General features: G+C 46.1%; 2 protein-coding genes across 3 annotated transcripts; both read right to left on the bottom strand.

The window, feature by feature from the left end:
• Positions 1-3,511: 3,511 nt before the first annotated feature.
• LOC109746318 (bifunctional nitrilase/nitrile hydratase NIT4) lies at positions 3,512-7,131 on the bottom strand. Of its 2 annotated transcripts, XM_020305437.4 has the most exons (5): positions 6,697-7,131; positions 5,520-5,711; positions 4,435-4,728; positions 3,964-4,245; positions 3,512-3,834 (listed from the first exon to the last, which is right to left on the bottom strand). In XM_020305437.4, the coding sequence occupies exons 1-5, from the start codon at positions 6,839-6,841 to the stop codon at positions 3,665-3,667; spliced, it is 1,083 nt and encodes a 360-aa protein (XP_020161026.1). In that variant the 5' UTR covers positions 6,842-7,131; the 3' UTR covers positions 3,512-3,664. The 2 variants fall into 2 exon arrangements, with proteins under 2 accessions (XP_020161026.1, XP_073357634.1); XM_073501533.1 differs by having other exon boundaries at positions 3,512-4,245.
• A 518-nt stretch (positions 7,132-7,649) lies between these two features.
• Positions 7,650-11,318, bottom strand: LOC109746316 (bifunctional nitrilase/nitrile hydratase NIT4). Its single transcript, XM_040392584.3, has 5 exons — positions 10,834-11,318; positions 9,671-9,850; positions 8,716-9,009; positions 8,192-8,473; positions 7,650-7,969 (listed from the first exon to the last, which is right to left on the bottom strand). The coding sequence occupies exons 1-5, from the start codon at positions 10,970-10,972 to the stop codon at positions 7,839-7,841; spliced, it is 1,026 nt and encodes a 341-aa protein (XP_040248518.1). The 5' UTR covers positions 10,973-11,318; the 3' UTR covers positions 7,650-7,838.
• Positions 11,319-23,065: the final 11,747 nt, after the last annotated feature.

Genomic DNA, 23,065 nt, shown 5'->3' with positions numbered 1-23,065 from the left:
CCTCTTCATATAAACCTTATAAAATAAGAGAGAAAAGGCATAAGTATTGTGATATAATGTGTAATAACAGCCCATAATGCAACAAATATCAATATAAAAGCATGATGTAAAATGGACGTATCACAGCGCAGGTGGTCTCCCTCGGCCGCGGCTTCCCTGTGGTGGTTCTGGTCTGCCTCGAGCGCGATCTAGGGGCTCACACTGGTTGGTTGTGGTGTTCTCAGGCCGACTTCCCGTGGCGGTTGGGCGCGCCCTGCTAGCTATGGCTCCCCTCCCCCGACCCTCATCCCCCTTTGAGCTTTGGGTCAGCCTCTTCGGGAGGCAGCCATGGATGAGGTTGGTTGTGCGCGGCGGTTGCTACTCCTTGCACTACGTCAGAAGGGTGATTTGGTTCGCGAGTCCCCTTCACCCTCCCCCCGACAAGGGTGGCTTCGTCCCAGCAGCCGTGGACCTGTGCCCTACCCGCATTCATGGTCGGCCATGCACGGCTTCGGGCCAAGCGAGCCCTGGGAGCTGCGCTCTTTTTGGCTCCTTTGGCTCGCTGGCTCCTCAGCGTCTTCACACCACCACCACCCTATTGGTGCCCTGGTTGGTCGTCCATCCCGGTGCATCTTTGTCTCCGGCACGCTATGGGAGTTGCGTCCCCTTCCGGCTCCTCGGGCCCGTAGGCATCTCTGTTGCTCCGGTCCAGGTTGCTTGGATCTACGTTCCCTTATAGATCCTGGCTCGTCCGGGGCTCCGGCCATCGTCGCATCCCGGTCGCCTCTCATTCCGCTCATGCAACCTCGCCCTCCTCCGAAGCTCGCATGTCCGGTAGTGCCCGGTGCCTCCTTCAGCGTCTGGCGTGGCTCCCCTTCCTGCAGTTGCTGCTCCGACCTATGCTCGACTGCCTCTTCTCCGGCGGCTTGGGCTTGCTCAAAATTTGGCCAGGGCAAAATCCATGCATCTTATGCTGGCAGCGGCGACACCCGCGAGTGTCATCCCCTTATTGGAGGCGCCGCCATGGCCATTATCTATGCCCCTCTTCGAGCATCAGGGAAAACCTAGGTCTTGTTTTTCAAATCGGACGACTACGGCGTCTTGGTGTCGTTCTCCTTTGTGAAGGTGTTCTCTTGTTTTGCTCGCAATGTCCTTGGTGTTGGACTTGGAGATGTTGGTCGTCTAATTGGTTAGATCACTTCTCTGGTCTATGAGTTAGTTGTGTTCTTCAATGTTTGGGTCGAGTATCTCATGTCTCTTGGCTTCAGGCAGCATGTTCACGCCACTTGCGTTGGTTCATGTGTTGTACCACCTCATATACTCATTCAAATTTCTTCTATAAATGAAGTGATATGCAAGCTTTGCGTACTCATGAAAAAATGTTTAAAAATTCATTTATTTCGTCCGAACCATATTTGTGTGGGATTTTGGACAAGGTTAGCGAGCGCCTGGGCGCCCGTTTGTACCGTCGAGCGTTATACCATTTATAGAAAGTCTAACTGGTCCATCTGCATACACTTCCAAAAAAGGAAGCACTTTTGCTCCCTACCACCACCTTTTTCGTGCACACGTGATACTGAAACCTTACCAGCCTAAATCTTGTTCCCATGTGCATTTATTTGGGGTTCAAAAGGTTTAAAAACTCATAACTTTTGATTCAAGCGTCAAAATCCAGTTTCGTTTTCACCGTTGGGTTTCTCGCGACGAGTTCTTCAAAACTAGATCCCATATTGGTAGGTTTTGTCGAACTTTTTTTGAGACAACTTTGGGTGCGATGGAGGAAACTTTAGTGCTATAGGGAAGCAACTTCATTTTTTCCCTAGTAGGACTGCCTATTAGTTGGTTTGTGTACAAATGAAAAAATCACACAAAACATGAGGCACCTTGATTCCCCCCTCCCCCCCCCGCCTTAGCAACTCGATGTCATATTGTGTGCAACTCCTACTCATCTTGCGTGTATGCAACTATACACATATGCATATAACAGTTGTTCTAGCAAACTCTAAGGCAACTGCCCACCCCCCCCCCCCCCCCCAAAGCAGAAATCTGCACAACTGTTCTACCAAGATCCAAAGCAACTATTCCTTGTAAAAATCCAATCAATTATCCTAGCAAATCTAAGCAATTATATTACCAAAACACAATGCAAAACCGTTTCAGGCAAAACCAAGCAAATGTATTACCAAATCACAATGCAAAATTGTTCTAACAAAATCGGACAACTATCCTACAAAACCAAGCAACTGTACTATTCAATCCAAGCAACTGCATTACTAAAAAACAACTATGGAAAAATTGCCCTAGCAAAACCAAGCAACTTGGTTCTGGTCTGCATTAGTACTTAGATTGTCTGCTTTAGGCAGAAAAAATGTATGACCAACTTGAATAGGCTTTGTGGACAACTATCTGATCCCCCTCCCCATGCAACTTATCTATTCTAGCAAAATCCAAAACAACTCAATTATAAAGAAAACACAAAATAAAAAATTTGTTCTAGTAAAAAAACTCAAGCAACTTTCTAGCAAAACCAAGCAACTGCATTACAAAAAACATAAATGCAAAAGCATGTTCAAAACTAATCCGAGCAACTGCCCCTACAAATCACGAGAACTTAACAATGATAATTAATTGCCTAGCAATGATGACCGGTTGCATGTCATCGCTAATTAGTTGGCTACGGTACTAGTAGAAGTTGTCTGTCGGTGTAGCTCATGTTGCCTATACTCTAAAACATAGTGTTAGCATCCTCGATAGTGGGGTAGACAACTTATATGTGAATTTAGTGAACATGATAGTCATGGGAGGCAACTTATAAGGACTTCTTGTTGATAGGCAACCATAGTAGGCAAACTAAGAAAAGTTGCTTTACTATAGCACTAAAGTTGCCTCTGCAGCACCCAAAGTTGCTCTAACAGAAGTTCGTCTAGTTTCGAAGAACTCGTCACAAATAACCCGAAGGTGAAAACGAATCTAAATTCCGATACTCAAATAAAAAGTTATGACTTTTAAAATTTTATAAAACCCAAATAAATGCATGTATTTTTTTCTTTTTTGACTTGTGCAAAGTGGAGAGCGTTCCAAGCGACGAGGACCAGATAGTTTCTATCTTTGTAGTTTAATGATGACACGGGATGCTAATTACCTTTTATGATAGGTCTGCTCGGATGCACCCCATGCTGTGTGAATTTTTTGTTGTGTAGCGCGTACGCTCGGTTAACCCAATTAGTGCAGCTGCACTAATAAGCATTTTGGATTTTTCAGATAACAAAAGTGCTAAGCTTAGAGAAACTCCGTCACCAAATTATCCAGACCGGAACGTTCGGACAATTTTAGCCATTCAACAGCTGTCATCAAAATTGTCCGGACGTCCGAAAAATCGCCATCAAATTGGGTTCGGGGCACCCTCGGCAGTGGGCACTTCCTGCGCGTGGGCAGTGGGCAGCAGTAGCCAGTACTAGCAGGGAGGGGAACAAGTGTGAGGACACCCATAGTGGATATCAGATGCATCACACGGTGAACGGACCTCAGCTGATTGTCCCGTCACAAGCAGCAAAACTTATAGGGGCGTGCGGGTGATCCAAGCCTACATTTCATCGGCTTATTAAGCTATCAATCGATAGAGATCGTTTCACACAAAAAGAAAACTATCGATGATATTAACTGCTTGTGACTGAGCTGATGGTCGTCAGGGCTTTGCGGTGCCGTCGCTCTTGGCAGCCGGAGCCTTCTCCGCAGCAGAGGTGAATGACACCGGGCGGTGCGGCTGGTCATCCACTACCAAGCTCAGCACCTCAGGCCGAGAGTAGTGGCCCACCACGTCAAAATCAAACTTGGCCCGGACGATCTCTCCCATGTCTGCACAAGAAGGCATTTCATCAGAATCTTTCGGGACCAACTGCATGCGGGAATAAGTACAGTAGAGTAGAACCGGGTACAGAAACGTAGTATGCTGCACAAAGAGCATGTATCTGGTTACTGTCTTACCAAGGTCGGCTGTGATGAGCGCCTCTCCATCGTAGTTGGGACCTGCCAGGACTTCGCCTGACGGCGAAATGATAACACTGCCTCCAGGGCAAACAACGGTGTCCGGAGAAGGCTCTTCTCCCAAACCGGCAAAGGCGTACTCGGACGGCGGAGGGTAGTCCTGTCTGCGGCAGAACTGGTTTGCCGACAACACGAAGCATCCCCCCTCCATGGCGATGTGTGTCATGGAAGCTTGCCAAACTGGCCTTGAATCAGCCGTGGGAGCGCAGTATATCTCAATCCCTGCACACAACACAAGATGTGTTTGGAAAAACTCAAAGCAGTGCCAGTGCATATCTTCTACTACATTAACCTATCTGGCTTGTACACAGGGATGTATTTCAAGGTTATCAACTTATCATCTCATGAGGCCATGGCACTTCCAAGAATGCTGGCTCTAGGCTTTTTATTAGCATACATGAAAAGCCTTACCTTTACCATACAGTGCTGTCCTCAAAAGTGGCATCTTATTTTCCCAGCAAATAAGGGCTCCAATCTTTCCAAGTGGAGTGTCATACACAGGAATTGTTGATCCATCTCCAAATCCCCATATTATCCGTTCTAATGCCGTCGGCATGAGCTTGCGGTGCTTACCCAGGTACCGACCTAGAGGGTCAAAGAAGAGCACTGAACAATACAGTGTGTAACCTTCTCTCTCAATCACACCCATTACCAGAAAGACCTTATATTTCCCAGCCATAGCAGCTAAACGTGTCACCTCTGGACCTGCAGGTTCTTCTGTCAGTAACAACATACACAGTGCTAGTCGAAACAAACCATATGTCGACACTTGAGAGTAATGAAATAGCTGAAAAACTTGTTAGCTGAGCTAAAATAAAAATAGAGCATAAATGGAATATTAAAACAATTAATATGTAAGATGCAGAGTTGCTCGGTGACAATCAACGGCAGAGATTGAAGAACATGACCAGAAAATTTAGCTGGAGCTGCAGAACCAGGTATGAGGTATCAAATTATCAATGATCTACGGTAGACGGTTGTCCATACTTTTTGGGAAATTATATTCATAAACTGCATCAGGAAGACAACGAACGACCAGATACTAAGACTTTTTTTTTCTCAACAAACTAACTCGATGTCTAGCTTTGAGGATTTCATCCAACAATTTCTTCCTTCTCCGAACTCCTTGACAGTCTATTAGGAACCACATTTCTGTAGTGTTCACCGAAGTATGTGAAAAGATATTTGATTTTCCATTTCACAACCAAAGAGTGCCATGAAGAATATGCATTTGCAAAAATCAGTTCTTCCTCTGCCCAATACTAAAAAGGCATGACTCAGTTCTAAAGCAATTATTGATATGCAGATATGCTTCATGCTAAAGATGAAAAAAGCAGATGTCAGCTGTTCTCCAAATTACACATATGTCAGACACAAAAAAGAGACTAGAAACAGGAGCAGTTCAAGGAAAAATATATTAGGAAGATAATGCCTTAAAAGTTAACAATAGTCAACAATAAGAATAGAATATAATAGTCCATTACATTCTCACGTACCAGGCACGTCTATGGCGGCTGCATAATACTTCTGGAATTCACGCTTTCCTTTGTCTTTTGGATTAGTGATACTAATACTGATCCCAAAGCCAAAGGTGGATCCGCGAGGATAACCACCAACAAAAGCTTCCGGGAACACCACCAACTGTGAACCATATCCAGCAGCCTCTGCTATTAATCTCTCTGCTTTATCTGCGGTGGAAATAACGATATTACCAAAAGATACACATAGCCTATGCTGATAAATAACCATCTGGTCCTCCAAAATGTTAGTACTGACGCGCGGCGCGGGTCGATCTTTACGGAGGCCAAGCACATGTATCCAGAAAAAACAAACTATGAATTATGTCCCCGTGCCAGGCAATTGCAGAGGTGGTGGACATGAGAGATGCGACCATGATGTGGCAGCATACTAGAATGAAAACTGGGAAGTGCAGCGGTTTCATCGTTTTATTTGGCTTGGTACAGTAAATCTCTGTTAGGTTATGTCGATAGTGGTTTGAAAAAAAGAAAGGAACATCCTCGCTTCCCTTTAAACTTCCCATAACGCTAGCTAGCTTCATTTGACATCAAAAAGTATAAATACATGGTCAATAACAAGCCTTGAAAGAAGCTATTAGTTTTGAGTGATGACCATTGCTGCCTGCAGGCCACAATACTTTCAGCTGTGTGAATCAAACAGAACGAATATACAAGTCTAATTTTCGTACGCAGAAAACCAAGGAAGCACGAACAAGCTAAGACAAGGCTTATGCATCAAAATCAATGGATACAAGAGACAATGATCATTAACAGCCGTCTCCACCATTGCATTACTAATTTGCTATGTTTTGCAGCGAGATGGCAACCTTTTCTACCACTATACACGCCCTAAAGATGCAAACAAGAAGATTTGCCAATCATGGCAAAGCAACGGTGTATAACAAACTGGTGATTCCCATTGACAGAGAACACCAAGTCATCACAGCACCCGCGGATCACTCTGAAATGAACTGCGCCGAGAAAAGTTTAGACGCCATCATCTCCATGATCTCATCTCAGCTGATGGCAACTATAACTAATTATCCAACACGCTGGTGATTCTTCCAGAGGTAATCGAGCAGCAACAGGGCGGCTAACGAAAGAATTAAGTGGTTCGTTTAACAAGGCAGGGGAACCGGCGCGCGGGTAGTTATACCGAGAGTGGCGGGGGTGTCGTAGAAGACGGTGGAGGCCTGCACGACGGTGGCTCGCACGGTGGTGGCGCTCTGGTCGGCGCCGCCGTTCATCTCCACCTCGGCGATCACCGGCGCGCCGCCTGAGCCCGAGGGAACCAGAGCCATCAGTGTGGGCCCGGGAAACTCTCTCGATCGATCGCGCTACTTCCGACGCTGAGGCTTACGGACGAACTGGAGCTTGATGTGGAAGTTGGATTGGAAGCAGAGGTGGGCGTTGGAGGGGAAAGCGGGGATGGTGGGGACCGGGGAGCGCCGGAGCGGGTGAGCGAACTACTACTAGACAAAGAGAGCGCCAATCAATCCACGGCTCCACGCTGGTGTGAGTGTGACAGCGGTTGTTAGTACGACGACAAAGCGGAGGGAGTTGAATTCCACAGCGCATGATTGATGCTTCTAGGCCTCTCTTGCCTTGTCCGGTTATTTTCTTATTTTCCAAGCATTGTCCAGCCTTGTCCTCTCTTTTTCTGAACAGCTGTCTCGCTGTTTCCAGCTTCTAAATTGTCTTCCATTGATAAAATGATTCGCACTCTCTCTGTGAAGAAAATATAAAAGCGTTTATGATCTAAACGCTCCTATATTTCTTTACGAAAGAAGTAATTTTTAACAATGTCTACCTGTTTCCTTTATATATACGCGGCTAGCCATCACCTGTTTGTTCTCTAGCGATCGCGAGCGCCTAAATAAATTCGGAAGCCCTGATGCCGGATACTGGTATCTGTTCCAGTGATTGAATCAAATCGAAGATTTTTTTTTTTGAAAAAACATACAATGGGAAGGTGATGTTCGGTAAGCATCCACATCCCTGTATGCTAACAAGATGTTAAAGCTGATAGAAATTGTATATATGGCGGCCGGTGACTACGAGTGAGAGTGTGACAGCAAACCAGTAGAGAATGACCGATGACAAGACCTGTAGAATAGGGCATGTGCATGCCTTAATGCTAACAAGCATCTTCTCCGAATCTTTACAAGAAATATATGAAGCCACAATTATTGTTGTAATGCCGACAAAGACGTTGGACGAGAACTTTGTTATACACGACTACGGAAGACTACTGGACATCAGGTCTTCAAACTATCGTCCCTCTTTGCGCCTCGAATCTTATCCCACAGTAGAGGTGAAAGACACGGCGTGCTTCGGTTCGGTCTTCACAGTCAAGCTCAGCACCTCAGGGCGCGCGTAGTGTCCCACGACGTCGAAATCAAACTTGGCTCGAACAATTTCTCCAAGGTCTGCGAAACAGAACACCAAGTTTCTAGTAAGAATTTATATGCTTGTCATGTTTCGGTCACAATATGGATTTATGTAGGTGATAGCTGCAATACTGATAACTGTAGATTACTGAAAACATATGAATAGATAAATCCATACACCGTGTCGTACTGCGTATAAGTACCCAAAATGATACGAGTATGTGTTTAGCATAGACTTGGGAGTCATCGGTTTCTTCTTACCCAGGTCAGCTGTGAGGAGGGCCTCGCCTTCATAGTTGGGACCTGCCAACACTGTCCCGGATGGCGAAATGATGGCGCTCCCTCCAGGACAAACAGCGGTTTCTGGGGATGGCTCCTCCTCATGGCCACCAAAGGTATACTCAGGCGGGGGAGGAAAGTCTTTTCTGCGGCAGAACTGGTTTGCTGTCAGAACAAAGCATCCCCCTTCAAGCGCAATATGTGTCATGGAAGATTGCCAACTTGGCAGCGCATCCGCAGTGGGAGCACAATATATTTCAACACCTGGATAAGCATAGGAGTGCACGTCAGGGAAAATATAAACTCAACAACATGTCATGGTTCGTTGTCAGCATTTATCTCTAGTTTTAGATTTCATGCTGCCATTCTTTTGTACGTTAATGCGTTGAGCCAATCTAGTAACTCTTACGTGGGATCTCAGTTTCTGCCAATAAAAATTCAATAATCTTGATACGGAGGAAGTGTTGAAGTTGGGAAACATATTACATCGCAAGAACTTGGAATACCTTTGGCATACATCGCTGTCCTGATAAGTGGCATTCTGTTCTCCCAGCAGATGACGGCACCTATCTTTCCAAGTGGAGTATCATAAACAGGTATGGTAGATCCATCTCCACACCCCCAGAATACTCGTTCCAGTGCGGTAGGCATGAGCTTGCGGTGCTTTCCTAGGTACTTTCCCAGAGAATCAAAGGAGAGCACTGTATTGTAGAGTGTGTAGCCTGCCCTTTCAACAACCCCAATCACCAAGAAGACATTGTATTTTCCGGCCAATGCAGCTAAGCGGCTAACCTCTGGGCCTGCATTTGTCGTGCATGCTCACATTACTTTTTCACTATGCTCTGTTGTGATGATTTGGATTAAAAAATCAAATGTACGTGAATAATGAATTACGCCATCGACCAGGCACATAACAAAGAAAGTTAACAAGGTCAAAATCAAAGGTTTTGTCAATTATGGAGCTCTACTTTTTTTGGAAGAAGAGCTCTACTTCTTGAAATGCTGTAAAGCACGGAAAAGGGAACCAAATATCATGCACACTTCAGCTCAGTAATACCAGTTGTAACTTATCAGCTTGTGGTCTGAACAGCAAGTTTGAGGGTTTTTTCCATGATTGCTTTTCCATTTTTCAACAATGTAGGAAAAAGAAGTGATACATAGTCTTACATTATTTTGTGGTTTATACTTCATATCTAGCACTAAACTGTTCGAATATGTTGTCAATGTAACTGTAACTCATCAAAAAATAATTGTGTGCTTCAAAAATTTGTAGCTCAACATATGGATTGAATCTACAGTTCCAAAGCCGAACACAATAGTTTGATTCTAGGTGTATTTCTATTTATCAAAAGCAAAATGCACACTAGGAAATGATAAGCATCAAGCAAAATGATGAAGCACGGCGACTATTGTGAAAAACAATGTACAGTGAGTATATATATTGACAGTATCTTGGAATACCAGGCACATCTATGGCAGCCGCATGATACTTCCAAAAGTCTTCTTTTCCTTTGGCAGATCGACTGCCAATAGTCAGTCCAAAGGTAGACCCATGAGGGTAGCCACCAACAAAGACTTCTGGAAAAAGAACCAACTGTGAACCATATCCAGCAGCCTCCGCTATCAATTTCTCTGCTTTATCTGTCGACAATGCATTTACAAAATTAGCAGCGACAAAACATTGTCCAGTCCTGTAAGGAATTCATGTAAATAAATGGAGTACAAGATATCCTACCAACATGCATTTCCTATTTCAAATCCTTGAACTCTTTTGGCGTAATACTGTATTTATTTATTTTATTCTTCCCTCGATTTGGTGGCATAGCGTTTATTGCAGTTAAGTCATTAATGACTTTGTTAATTAAAAGACTAAGAAAAATGATACGAGGCCTCAACTCTCCAATAGATCTTGCTTAATAGGGAAGAACATAGAAATAAAAAGAAAAAACATGCAAGAAAACAAATAGATAATCGAATTTTATCGACCCAAAAGGAATCTCTCAGTAGGAGACTGCAAGTTAGTGTTCGCTTTCTTAAAGATTGACATCACAGCTCTGTGGCAAAACAAACAAGTTTGGTACTGCCTTCTATCCAATGCTCCTTCCGCATAACCACAAAGTGTAGAGCAATAATTGCTTCCATTCCACACATGTATAATTGAGAGAAAAAAAAAACTGGCATGAACATCTGTCCCCTTGGTATCCAAAGTGGATAGTTTATACTTTATACCACACCAGCACACAAACAACTTGTTTTCCGAGCAAGAAAGACTGGGACTTAGTAAATTGCCACTAAGAAAATTACACCAACTGCTATTGAAGAGAAGCTATCAATTCCGTTTTCATCTAGTCCACTAACGTTGAGAAAGCAAGGCAATTCCTTTGTATATACATCCAAGATCACAATAAGAAGGGAGAATAATATTACAGATCGGCGCACCATCCTTGCGATTCGAGGCATCAGTCTGATCGACTACAACAAGGCAAGTTCGTGCTAGTGAGACAAGAAGGCAAACACCTAGCGCTCAACACCCGATCCAAACAGACACACGAGCGAGACAAATGATCGAACACCATACGGGCTATACTAGCAACAACAGTAAACAAGAGGGTCGGAGCACGCACCGAGCGTTGCAGGGGTGTCGTAGAAGACGCTGCAGGCCTGCACGACAGTGGCCCGCACGGTGGTGGCACCCTGATCGGCGCCGGCGTTCATCTCCACCTCCGAAATCACCGGCCCGACGCTCGCGGGGGACAAAGCCATCGCCGACGAGCAGGAACGGCGAGAGATCGAGCGGACTGGGAGGGGGATGCCGTGGGGGGTGCGGGCTTACTTGTCGTGCTTCCTGCGTAGGTAGTCGCGGACGAATTGATCGCGGGCGAGCGTGCGCGCGCGCTGGGGCTCGATGTGGACGTAGGAGAGGTGAGCGCCGTAGGTGAGGAGCCCCGCGCCGAAGGCAAAGAGTGCGACGGTGGATAGCAGCTGCCGGGGAGTGGATGGGGAGCACCAGCCCATTCGTGGGGAGTTTGGTGGCGACTGGCGACTTTTAAAGGCAGGGCCAACGAGGAAGAGAGAGGAGAGGAGGAGGATGACGAGTTGACGATTGACTAGTCCTATAGATCTTCATCTCTCTTGGACTTGAGTATGTGATCTCGTGGAGTACTTTCGCATCTTTTTTTTAAAGATATACTTACACACATACATTACTTGTATTCGTTATAGTAACGACAGAGAGACGAAAGGCATACAAGCAACAAAAAATAAAAAAGATACAAGCGGTTGTACTATTGTATACCGTCCTTACCAACTACCGAGCACCCACGACCTTTGTTGTCATCAAAGAAGGGGAGCACCCGAAGCTGGTCCACATCGAAACCCCTAGGCAGGAGGCGTTAAGGAGCCTCACCGAAAGGCTGGATCTAACCCGATAAGGAACATCGGCCGAATGAGCCCTCCAAGCCCCTTCAACACCGGATCCAGGGCCAAGCAAATTCGCCCTTCACCAGGCGGTTAGATCCTCCACCGTCTTCTGCATGTTCGCAACAGTCATCACCGTCACCCTCCAAGAGCAACCCATCACGCCAAGGCACAACGCCAGATCGAAGCCGCCCCAACATTTTGGACTCCACAAGCCTCTCACAGGTGCCAACAACACCTCCGACGAGCAGGAGCATGGGCTGGAAGATAATTATTCCTATGAGCACCATCGGCATCAGCTCCGCCATGACACCGATGGAGGAAACTCAAAAAATCTAGAAACCATAGGACTTCTCGCCCGAACGAGAAACCTGCCCCCCCCCCTTCACGACGCCAAGACGGCGGTCGAAGAGGAAGGAGAGCGAAGGAATCACATGTAGCGCTCTTGGATCTAGAGGAACTGCCGGTTCCTGTTGATCGCGAGAGGAAACAGTTCCTGGTGAAACGGGGGCGATAGGCTTCTGTCGTGCCCTTATAGAGTCTTCATCTCTATCTATACTACTTAAACGGAAAGTAAGCTTTCATGTTTTACTTTTCTTCCAATCACCCCTTCGTACAACCTTCCACGTATGATAATCAATCATCTTAAATTACTTATCTTCTGAACCAATTTCACTTTAATTTACTTACCAAATTCCACCTCAAGACAGCGACGCTTCGCCCTAAAAGTTTCTCTTATTTTTGTTATAGGGCAAAAGGCTTCATATAGCAGAAGGAGGGCGTCGGAGGGCCGTCGTGGGCCCCACAAGGCATCAGAGCGCGTGGGCGAGGGAGGGGTAGTCGCGCCCTGTTTTCTTTCGTCGGGAATCCATTGCATCCGCCGCGAGGTGTGTCGTCGTTGCCTCACCGGAGGCGGTGCGGCCCGTGGGGCGTCCGAACGCGGTGGCAGATGCGCAACCCCTTCGTTGGCGCGCCGAGGCAGAGGTGAACACATGGGCATTGTCCGACGTAAACGTGGCCCGCCATGCGAGGCAGCGGGTGCAGGAGACAACGACGGCCCTCGCGACGGTGGACATTGGCGAGGCAGAGTCGCATTCTCCGGGGGCCCGCATGGTGCACAAGTCCGGGCACCGCAACCGCATCGTGGTGGATGTCGCCGACTCCTCCCCGGACGGATCCATCATCGATCCCACCTCCATCGGCACCGTCAGGGTTCCAGGCTCCGACAAGGGAGAGCGGGGCATGGGCGACGGCGACGCCTTGAGTCCCATGAGTCGGTCCATGTCCTATGGCCTACTTGAAGGAAATATGCCCTAGAGGCAATAATAAAGTTGTTATTTATATTTCCTTATATCATGATAAATGTTTATTATTCATGCTAGAATTGTATTAACCGGAAACATAGTACATGTGTGAATACATAGACAAAACAGAATGTCCCTAGTATGCCTCTACTTGACTAGCTCGTTGTTCAAAGATGGTTATGTTTCCTGACCATAACCATGTGTTGTCATTTGATAAACGGGGTCACATCATTAGAGAATAATGTGATGGACAAGACCCATCCGTTAGCTTAGCATAATGATTGTTAAGTTTATTGCTATTGCTTTCTTCATGACTTATACATATTCCTCTAACTATGAGATTATGCAACTCCCGAATACTGGAGGAACACCTTGTGTGCTATCAAACGTCACAACGTAACTGGGTGATTATAAAGATGCTCTACAGGTGTCTCCGAAGGTGTTTGTTGGGTTGGCATAGATCGAGATTAGGATTTGTCACTCCGAGTATCGGAGAGGTATCTCTGGGCCCTCTCGGTAATGCACATCACTATAAGCCTTGCAAGCAATGTGACTAATGAGTTAGTTGCGGGATGATGCATTACAGAACGAGTAAAGAGACTTGCCAGTAACGAGATTGAACTAGGTATGAGGATACCGACGATTGAATCTCGGGCAAGTAACATACCGATGACAAAGGGAATGACGTATATTGTCATGCGGTTTGAACGATAAAGATCTTCGTAGAATATGTAGGAACCAATATGAGAATCCAGGTCCCGCTATTGGTTATTGACCGGAGATGTGTCTCGGTCATGTCTACATAGTTCTCAAACCCGTAGGGTTCGCACGCTTAACGTTCGATGACGATTTGTATTATGAGTTATGTGTTTTGGTGACCGAAGTTTGTTCGGAGTCCCGGATGAGATCACGGACATGACAAGGAGTTTCGAAATGGCTGAGAATTAAAGATTCATATATTGGAAGGTAGTATTCGGACATCGGAATGGTTTCAAGTGGTTCGGGTATTTTACCGGAGTACCGAGGGGTTACCGAAACCCCCCGGGAAAGTATTGGGCCTACATGGGCCCTAAGGGAGAGATAGGGAAGCCCGCGGGGGGTGGCGCGCGCCCCCCTCCTAGGGAGTCCGAATAGGACAAGGAGGAGGGGCGCGACCCCCCTTTCCTCTCCCTCTCCTTCCTTTTCCCTCTGGTGAAGAAAGGAAAAAAGGGGGGGCGAATCCTACTCCTAGTAGGACTCCCCCCATGGCGCGCGCCCCCTGGCCGGCCTCCTCCTCCTCTCCTCCTTTATATACGGGGGCAGGGGGCACCCCATAGCACATCAATTGTTCTCTTAGCCGTGTGCGGTGCCCCCCTCCACAGTTTACTCCTCCGGTCATAGCGTCGTAGTGCTTAGGCGAAGCCCTGCGCGGATCACATCACCAACACCGTCACCACATCATCGTGCTGACGGAACTTTCCCCCGACCCTCTGCTGGATCAAGATTTCGAGGGACGTCATCGAGCTGAACGTGTGCTGAACTCGAAGGTGCCGTACGTTCGGTACTAGATCGGTTGGATCGTGAAGACGTTCGACTACATCAACCGCGTTAACCTAACACTTCTGCTTTCGGTCTACGAGGGTACGTGGACACACTCTCCCCCTCTCGTTGCTATGCATCTCCTAGATAGATCTTGCGTGAGCGTAGGAATTTTTTTGAAATTGCATGCTATGTTCTCCAGCAGTGGCATCCGAGCCAGGTCTATGCATAGATGATATGCACGAGTATAACACAAAGAGTTGTGGGCGATAATAGTCATACTGCTTACCACCAACATCTTACTTTGATTCGACGGTATTGTTGGATGAAGCGGCCCAGACCAACATTACATGACCACGTTCATGAGACTGGTTCTACCGACGTGCTTTGCACACAGGTGGCTGGCGGGTGTCTGTTTCTCCAACTTTAATTGAATCGAGTTTGACTACGGCCGGTCCTTGTTGAAGGTTAAAACCGCACACTTGACAAAAAAATCATTGTGGTTTTGATGCATAGGTAAGAACGGTTCTTGCTAGAAGCCCGTAGCAGCCACGTAAAACTTGCAACAACAAAGTAGAGGACGTCTAACTTGTTTTTGCAGGGCATGCTGTGATGTGATATGGTCAAGACATGATGTGATATAATTTGTTGTATGAGACGATCATGTTTTGTAAAAGTTATCGGCAACTGACAGGAGCCTTACGGTTGTCGCTTTATTGTATGAAATGCAATTGCCATGTGATACGTCTCCAACGTATCTATAATTTTTGATTGTTCCATGCTGTTTTATTATCAATCTTGGATGTTTCATAATAATTTTATAGTCATTTTATATCATTTTTTGGTACTAACCTATTGACATAGTGCCAAGTACCAGTTGCTGTTTTCTGCATGTTTTTTACATCGCAGGAAATTGATATCAAACGGAGTCCAAATGCCCCGAAACTATTTTTGTGATTTTTTATGAGCCAGAAGGAAGGCAATGGGCCCTAGTTGCACCTGCAAATTGCCCCCAGGGGGGCACAATACACCAGGGCGCGCCAGGAGGCCCAGGCGCGCCCTGGTGGGTTGTGCCCACCTCGGGCACCCCCCGGACCGCCTCTTTGCTCTATAAATACCCCAAAAATACCAGAACCCTGTTGGGGAACGTAGCAGAAATTCAAAATTTTCTACGCATCACCAAGATCAATCTATGGAGTAATCTAGCAACGAGGGGAAGGGGAGTGCATCTACATACCATTGTAGATCGCGATGCGGAAGCGTTGCAAGAACGCGGATGAAGGAGTCGTACTCGTAGCGATTCAGATCGCGGTTGATTCCGATCTAAGCACCGAACCACGGCGCCTCCGCGTTCAACACACGTGCAGCCCGGTGACGTCTCCCACGCCTTGATCCAGCAAGGAGAGAGGGAGAGGTTGGGGAAGACTCCGTCCAGCAGCAGCACAACGGCATGGTGGTGATGGAGGAGCGTGGCACTCCAGCAGGGCTTCGCCAAGCACTGCGAGAGATGAGGAGGGAGAGGGGTAGGGCTGCGCCAAGAGAGAGATGTTCTCATGTCTCATGGCAGCCCCAAAACCCCCACTATATATAGGGGAGGGGGAGGGGCTGCGCCCCCATCTAGGGTTCCCCCCCAAAGGGTGCGGCCAGCCCTAGATGGGACTTGGAGGGGCGGCCAAGGGGGGAGAGAGGGGGGCGCACCACTAGGTGGGCCTTAGGCCCATCTGAGCCTAGGGTTTCCCCCTTCCCCCCTTCCTGCGCCCTGGGCCCCTTGTGGGAGGCGCACCAGCCCACCTAGGGGCTGGTCCCTTCCCACACTTGGCCCACGCAGCCCTCTGGGGCCGGTGGCCCTACCTGGTGGACCCCCAGGACCCTCCCGGTGGTCCCGGTACGTTACCGATAGCACCCGAAACTTTTCCGGTGACCAAAACAGGACTTCCCATATATAAATCTTTACCTCCGGACCATTCCGGAACTCCTCGTGACGTCCGGGATCTCATCCGGGACTCTGAACAACATTCGGTAACCACGTATATCTATTCTCTATAACCCTAGCGTCATCGAACCTTAAGTGTGTAGACCCTACGGGTTCGGGAACCATGCAGACATGACCGAGACGTTCTCCGGCCAATAACCAACAGCGGGATCTGGATACCCATGTTGGCTCCCACATGTTCCACGATGATCTCATCGGATGAACCACGATGTCGGGGATTCAATCAATCCCGTATACAATTCCCTTTGTCAACCGGTATAGTACTTGCCCGAGATTCGATCGTCGGTATCCCGATACCTTGTTCAATCTCGTTACCGGCAAGTCTCTTTACTCGTTCCGTAACACATCATCCCGTGATCAACTCCTTGGTCACATTGTGCACATTATGATGATGTCCTACCGAGTGGGCCCAGAGATACCTCTCCGTTTACACGGAGTGACAAATCCCGGTCTCGATTCGTGCCAACCCAACAGACACTTTCGGAGATACCTGTAGTGCACCTTTATAGCCACCCAGTTACGTTGTAACGTTTGGTACACCCAAAGCATTCCTACGGTATCCGGGAGTTTCACAATCTCATGGTCTAAGGAAATGATACTTGACATTAGAAAAGCTCTTAGCAAACGAACTACACGATCTTGTGCTAGGCTTAGGATTGGGTCTTGTCCATCACATCATTCTCCTAATGATGTGATCCCGTTATCAACGACATCCAATGTCCGTGGTCAGGAAACTGTAACCACCTATTGATCTACGAGCTAGTCAACTAGAGGCTTACTAGGGACATGGTGTTGTCTATGTATCCACACATGTATCTGAGTTTCCTATCAATACAATTCTAGCATGGATAATAAACGATTATCATGAACAAGGAAATATAATAATAACCAATTTATTATTGCCTCTAGGGCATATTTCCAATAGTCTCCCACTTGCACTAGAGTCAATAATCTAGTTCACATCACCATGTGATTAACACTCACAGGTCACATCACCATGTGACCAACATCTAAAGAGTTTACTAGAGTCAACAATCTAGTTCACATCACTATGTGATTAACACTCAATGAGTTCTGGTTTGATCATGTTATGCTTGTGAGAGAGGTTATTAGCCAACGGGTCTGAACCTTTCAGATCCGTGTGTGCTTTACGAATATCTATGTCATCTTGTGGATGCTACCATGCGCTACTTGGAGCCATTTCAAATAACTGCTCTACTATACGAATCCGGTTTACTACTCAGAGTCATCCAGATTAGTGTCAAAGTTCGCATCGACGTAACCCTTTACGACGAACTCCTTTTCACCTCCATAATCGAGAAAATTCTTTAGTCCACTAGATACTGAGGATAAGTTCGACCGCTGTCATGTGATCCATTCCCGGATCACTATTGTACCCCTTGACCAAATCATGGCAAGGCACACTTCATGTGCGGTACACAGCATAGCATACTGTAGAGCCTACGTCTAAAGCATAGGGGACGACCTTCGTCCTTTCTCTCTCTTCTGCTGTGGTCAGGTCTTGAGTCTTACTCAATACTCACACCTTGTAACACAGCCAAGAACTCCTTCTTTGCTGATCTATTTTGAACTCTTTCAAAATCATGTCAAGGTGTGCGTTCTTTGAAAGTATCATCGGGCGTCTTGATCTATCTCTATAGATCTTGATGCCCAATATGTAAGCAACTTTATCCAGGTCTTCCTTTGAAAAACTCCTTTCAAACAACCCTTTATGCTTTCCAGAAATTTTACATCATTTTGGATCAACAATATGTCATTCACATATACTTATCAGAAATGTTGTAGCGCTCCCACTCACTTTATTGTAAATACAAGTTTCTAACAAACTTTGTATAAACCCAAAAACTTTGATCACTCCATCAAAGCGTATATTCTGACTCCAAGATGCTTGCTCTAGTCCATGGAAGGATCGCTGGAGCTAGCATACCTTTTAGCATCCTTAGGACAAAACATTTCTTATTGTATCACATACAACCTTTCCTTACGAAAACTGGTAAGGAAACTTGTTTTGACATCCATCTGCCAGATTTCATAAATGTAGCTAATGCTAACATGATTCCGACGGACTTAAGCATCGCTACGGATGAGAAAATCTCATCGTAGTCAACTCCTTGAACTTGTGAAAATTCTCTTTGCCACAAGTCGAGCTTCATAGACGGTAACATTACCGTCCATGTCCATCTTCTTCTTAAAGATCCATTTATCTCAATGGCTTGCCGATCATCGGGCAAGTTCACCAAAGTCCATGCTTTGTTCTGATACATGGATCCTATCTCGGATTTCATGGATTCTAACCATTTGTCGGAATATGGGCCCACCATCGCTTCTCCATAGCTCGTAGGTTCAGTATTGTCTAACAACATGATATCTAAGACAGGATTACCGTACCAATCAGGAGTAGTACATATCCTTGTCGACCTACGAGGTTTGGTAGTGACTTGATCCGAAGTTTCATGATCACTATCATAAGCTTCCACTTCAATTGGTGTAGGTGCCACAGGAACAACTTCCCGTGCCCTGCTACACACTAGTTGAAGTGACGGTTCAATAACCTTATCAAGTCTCCACCATCCTCCCACTCAATTCTTTCGAGAGAAACTTTTCCTCGAGATAGGACTCGTTTCTAGAAGCAATTACTTTTGCTTCCAGATCTGAAATAGGAGGTATACCCAACTGTTTTGGGTATTCTATGAAGATGCATTTATCTGCTTTGGGTTCGAGCTTATCAGCCTGAAACTTTTTCACATAAGCATCGCAGCCCCAAACTTTTAAGAAACGACAACTTAGGTTTCTCTAAACGGTGTCATCTCAATGGAATTGCGTGGTGCCCCTTTTAAAGTGAATGCGGTTATCTCTAATGCCTAACCCATAAACGATAGTGGTAATTCGATAAGAGACATCATGGTATGCACCATATCCAATAGGGTGCAGTTATGATGTTCGGACACACCATCACACTGTGGTGTTCCAGGCGGTATTAATTGTGAAACACTTTCCACAATGTCTTAATTGTGTGCCAAACTCGTAACTCAGATACTCATCTCTATGATCATATCACAGACATTTTATCCTCTTGTCACGACGATCTTCAACTTCACTCTGAAATTACTTGAACCTTTCAATAATTCAGACTTGTGTTTCATCAAGTAAATACACTCAGCATCTACTCAAATCATGTGTGAAGTAAGAACATAACGATATCCACTGCATGCCTCAGCACTCATTGGACTGCATACATCAAAATGTATTACTTCCAACAAGCTGCTCTCTTGTTCCATCTTACTGAAAATGAGGCCTTTCAGTCATCTTGCCCATGTGGTATGATTTGGATGTCTCAAGTGATTCAAAATCAAGTGAGTCCAAACGATCCATCTGCATGGAGTTTCTTCATACCAATAGACATGGTTCGCATGTCTCAATCTTTTCAAAAACGAGTGAGTCCAAAGATCCATCTACATGGAGCTTCTTCATGCGTTCTATACCAATATGACTCAAATGGCAGTGCCACAAGTATGTGGTACTATCATTACTATTTTATATCTTTTGGCACGAACATGTGTATCACTGCGATCGAGATTCATTTTATGTGCAAGACCATTGAAGGTATTATTCAAATAAATAGAGTAACCATTATTCTCCTTAAATGAATAACCGTATTGCGATAAACATAATCCAATCATGTTTATGCTCAACGCAAATACCAAATCTCAATGGTAGAGGGAGCATGCGATGCTTAATCACATCAACCTTGGAAACACTTCCAACACATATCGTCATCTCACCTTTAGCTAGTCTCCGTTTATTCCGCGGCTTTTATTTCGAGTTACTAACACTTAGCAACCGAACCGGTATCTAATACCCTGGTGCTGCAAGGAGTACTAGTAAAGTAAACATTCATATAACGTATATCCAATATACTTCTGTCGACCTTGCCTGCCTTCTCATCTACCAAGTATCTAGGGTAGTTCTGCTTCAGAGACCGTTCCCCTCATTACAGAAGCACTTAGTCTTGGGTTTGGGTTCAACCTTGGGATTCTTCACTAGAGAAGCAAATGATTTGCTGTTTCATGAAGTATCCCTTTTTGCCCTTGCCCTTCTAGAAACTAGTGGTTTTACTAACCATCAACAATTGATGCTCCTTCTTGATTTCTACTTTCGCGGTGTCAAACATCGCGAGTTGCTCAAGGATCATCATGTCTATCCCTGATATGTTATAGTTCATTACGAAGCTCTAATAGCTTGGTGGCAGTGACTATGGAGAACCATCACTATCTCATCTAGAAGATTAACTCCCACTCGATTCAAGCGATTGTGGCACTCAAACAATCTGAGCACATGCCCAACGATTGAGCTTTTCTCCCTTAGTCTGCAGGCTTAAGAAACTTGTCAGAGGTCTCATACCTCTTGACGTGGGCACTAGTCTGAAATCCCAATTTCAGTCTTTGGAACATCTCATATGTTCTGCGACATTTCAAAACCGTCTTGTCGCCACAATTTTAAACCGTTAGCATCACACACTGAACTATCACGTAGTCATCAAAACGTGTATGTCAGATGTTTCGTAACATCTACAGACGACGCTGAGGTTCAGCACACCTAGCGGTGCATTAAGGACATAAGCCTTCTGTGCAGCAATGAGGACAATCCTCAGTTCACGGACCCAGTCCGCATAATTGCTACTATCAACTTTCAACTAAATTTTCTCTAGGAACATATCTTAAACAGTAGAACTAAAGCGTAAGCCATGACATAATTTGCAAAGACCTTTTGACTATGTTCATGATAATTAAGTTCATCTGATTAATGAACTCCCACTCAGATAGACATCCCTCTAGTCATCTAAGTGATACATGATCCGAGTCAAACTAGGCCGTGTCCGATCATCACGTGAGACGGACTAGTCATCATCGGTGAACATCTCCATGTTGATCGCATCTACTATACGACTCATGTTCGACCTTTCGATCTCTTGTGTTCCGAGGCCATGTCTGTACATGCTAGGCTCGTCAAGTCAACCTAAGTGTTTCGCATGTGTTCCGAGGCCATGTCTGTACATGCTAGGCTCGTCAACACCCGTTGTATTCGAACGTTAGAATCTATCACACTCGATCATCACGTGGTGCTTCGAAACAACGAACCTTCGCAACGGTGCACAGTTAGGGGGAACACGTCTCTTGAAATTTTAGTGAGGGATCATCTTATTTATTCTATCGTCGTTCTAAGCAAATAAGATGTAAACATGACAAACATCACATGCAAATCATAAAGTGACATGATATGGCCAATATCATCTTGCGCCTTTTGATCTCCATCTTCGAGGCGCGGCATGATCACCTTTGTCACTGGCATGACACCATGATCTCCATCATTGTGTCTTCAAGAAGTTGTCTCGCCAACTATTACTTCTACTACTATGGCTAACGGTTAGCAATAAAGTAAAGTAATTACATGGCGTTTTTCATTGACACGCAGGTCATACAATAAATTAAGACAACTCCTATGGCTCCTGCCGGTTGTCATACTCATCGACATGCAGGTCGTGATTCCTATTACAAGAACATGATCAATCTTATACATCACATATATCATTCATCACATCCTTTTGGCCATATCACATCACATAGCATACCCTGCAAAAACAAGTTAGACGTCCTCTAATTGTTGTTGCATGTTTTACGTGGCTGCTATGGGATTCTAGCAAGAACGTTTCTTACCTACGCAAAGGCCACAACGTGATATGCCAATTTCAATTTACCCTTCATAAGGACCCTTTTCATCGAATCCGATCCGACTAAAGTGGGAGAGACAGACACCCGCTAGCCACCTTATGCAACTAGTGCATGTCAATCGGTGGAACCTGTCTCACGTAAGTGTACGTGTAAGGTCGGTCCGGGCCGCTTCATCCCACGATGCCGCCGAATCAAGATAAGACTAGTAACGGCAAGTAAATTGACAAAATCGACGCCCACAACTACTTTGTGTTCTACTCGTGCATAGAAACTACGCATAGACCTAGCTCATGATGCCACTGTTGGGGAACGTAGCAGAAATTCAAAATTTTCTACGCATCACCAAGATCAATCTATCGAGTAATCTACCAACGAGGGGAAGGGGAGTGCATCTACATACCATTGTAGATCGCGATGCGGAAGCGTTGCAAGAACGCGGATGAAGGAGTCGTACTCGTAGCGATTCAGATCGCGGTTGATTCCGATCTAAGCACCGAACCACGGCGCCTCCGCGTTCAACACACGTGCAGCCCGGTGACGTCTCCCACGCCTTGATCCAGCAAGGAGAGAGGGAGAGGTTGGGGAAGACTCCGTCCAGCAGCAGCACAACGGCATGGTGGTGATGGAGGAGCGTGGCACTCCAGCAGGGCTTCGCCAAGCACTGTGAGAGACGAGGAGGGAGAGGGGTAGGGCTGCGCCAAGAGAGAGATGTTCTCATGTCTCATGGCAGCCCCAAAACCCCCCACTATATATAGGGGAGGGGGAGGGGCTGCGCCCCCATCTAGGGTTCCCCCCCAAAGGGTGCGGCCAGCCCTAGATGGGACTTGGAGGGGCGGCCAAGGGGGGAGAGAGGGGGGCGCACCACTAGGTGGGC

This window comes from Aegilops tauschii, chromosome 6 (genome assembly GCF_002575655.3).
Source record: "Aegilops tauschii subsp. strangulata cultivar AL8/78 chromosome 6, Aet v6.0, whole genome shotgun sequence".
NCBI classification, from domain to species: Eukaryota; Viridiplantae; Streptophyta; class Magnoliopsida; order Poales; family Poaceae; genus Aegilops; species Aegilops tauschii.
Note: the sequence above shows the minus strand (reverse complement) of the source record. Positions and strands in the feature narration are given on the sequence as shown.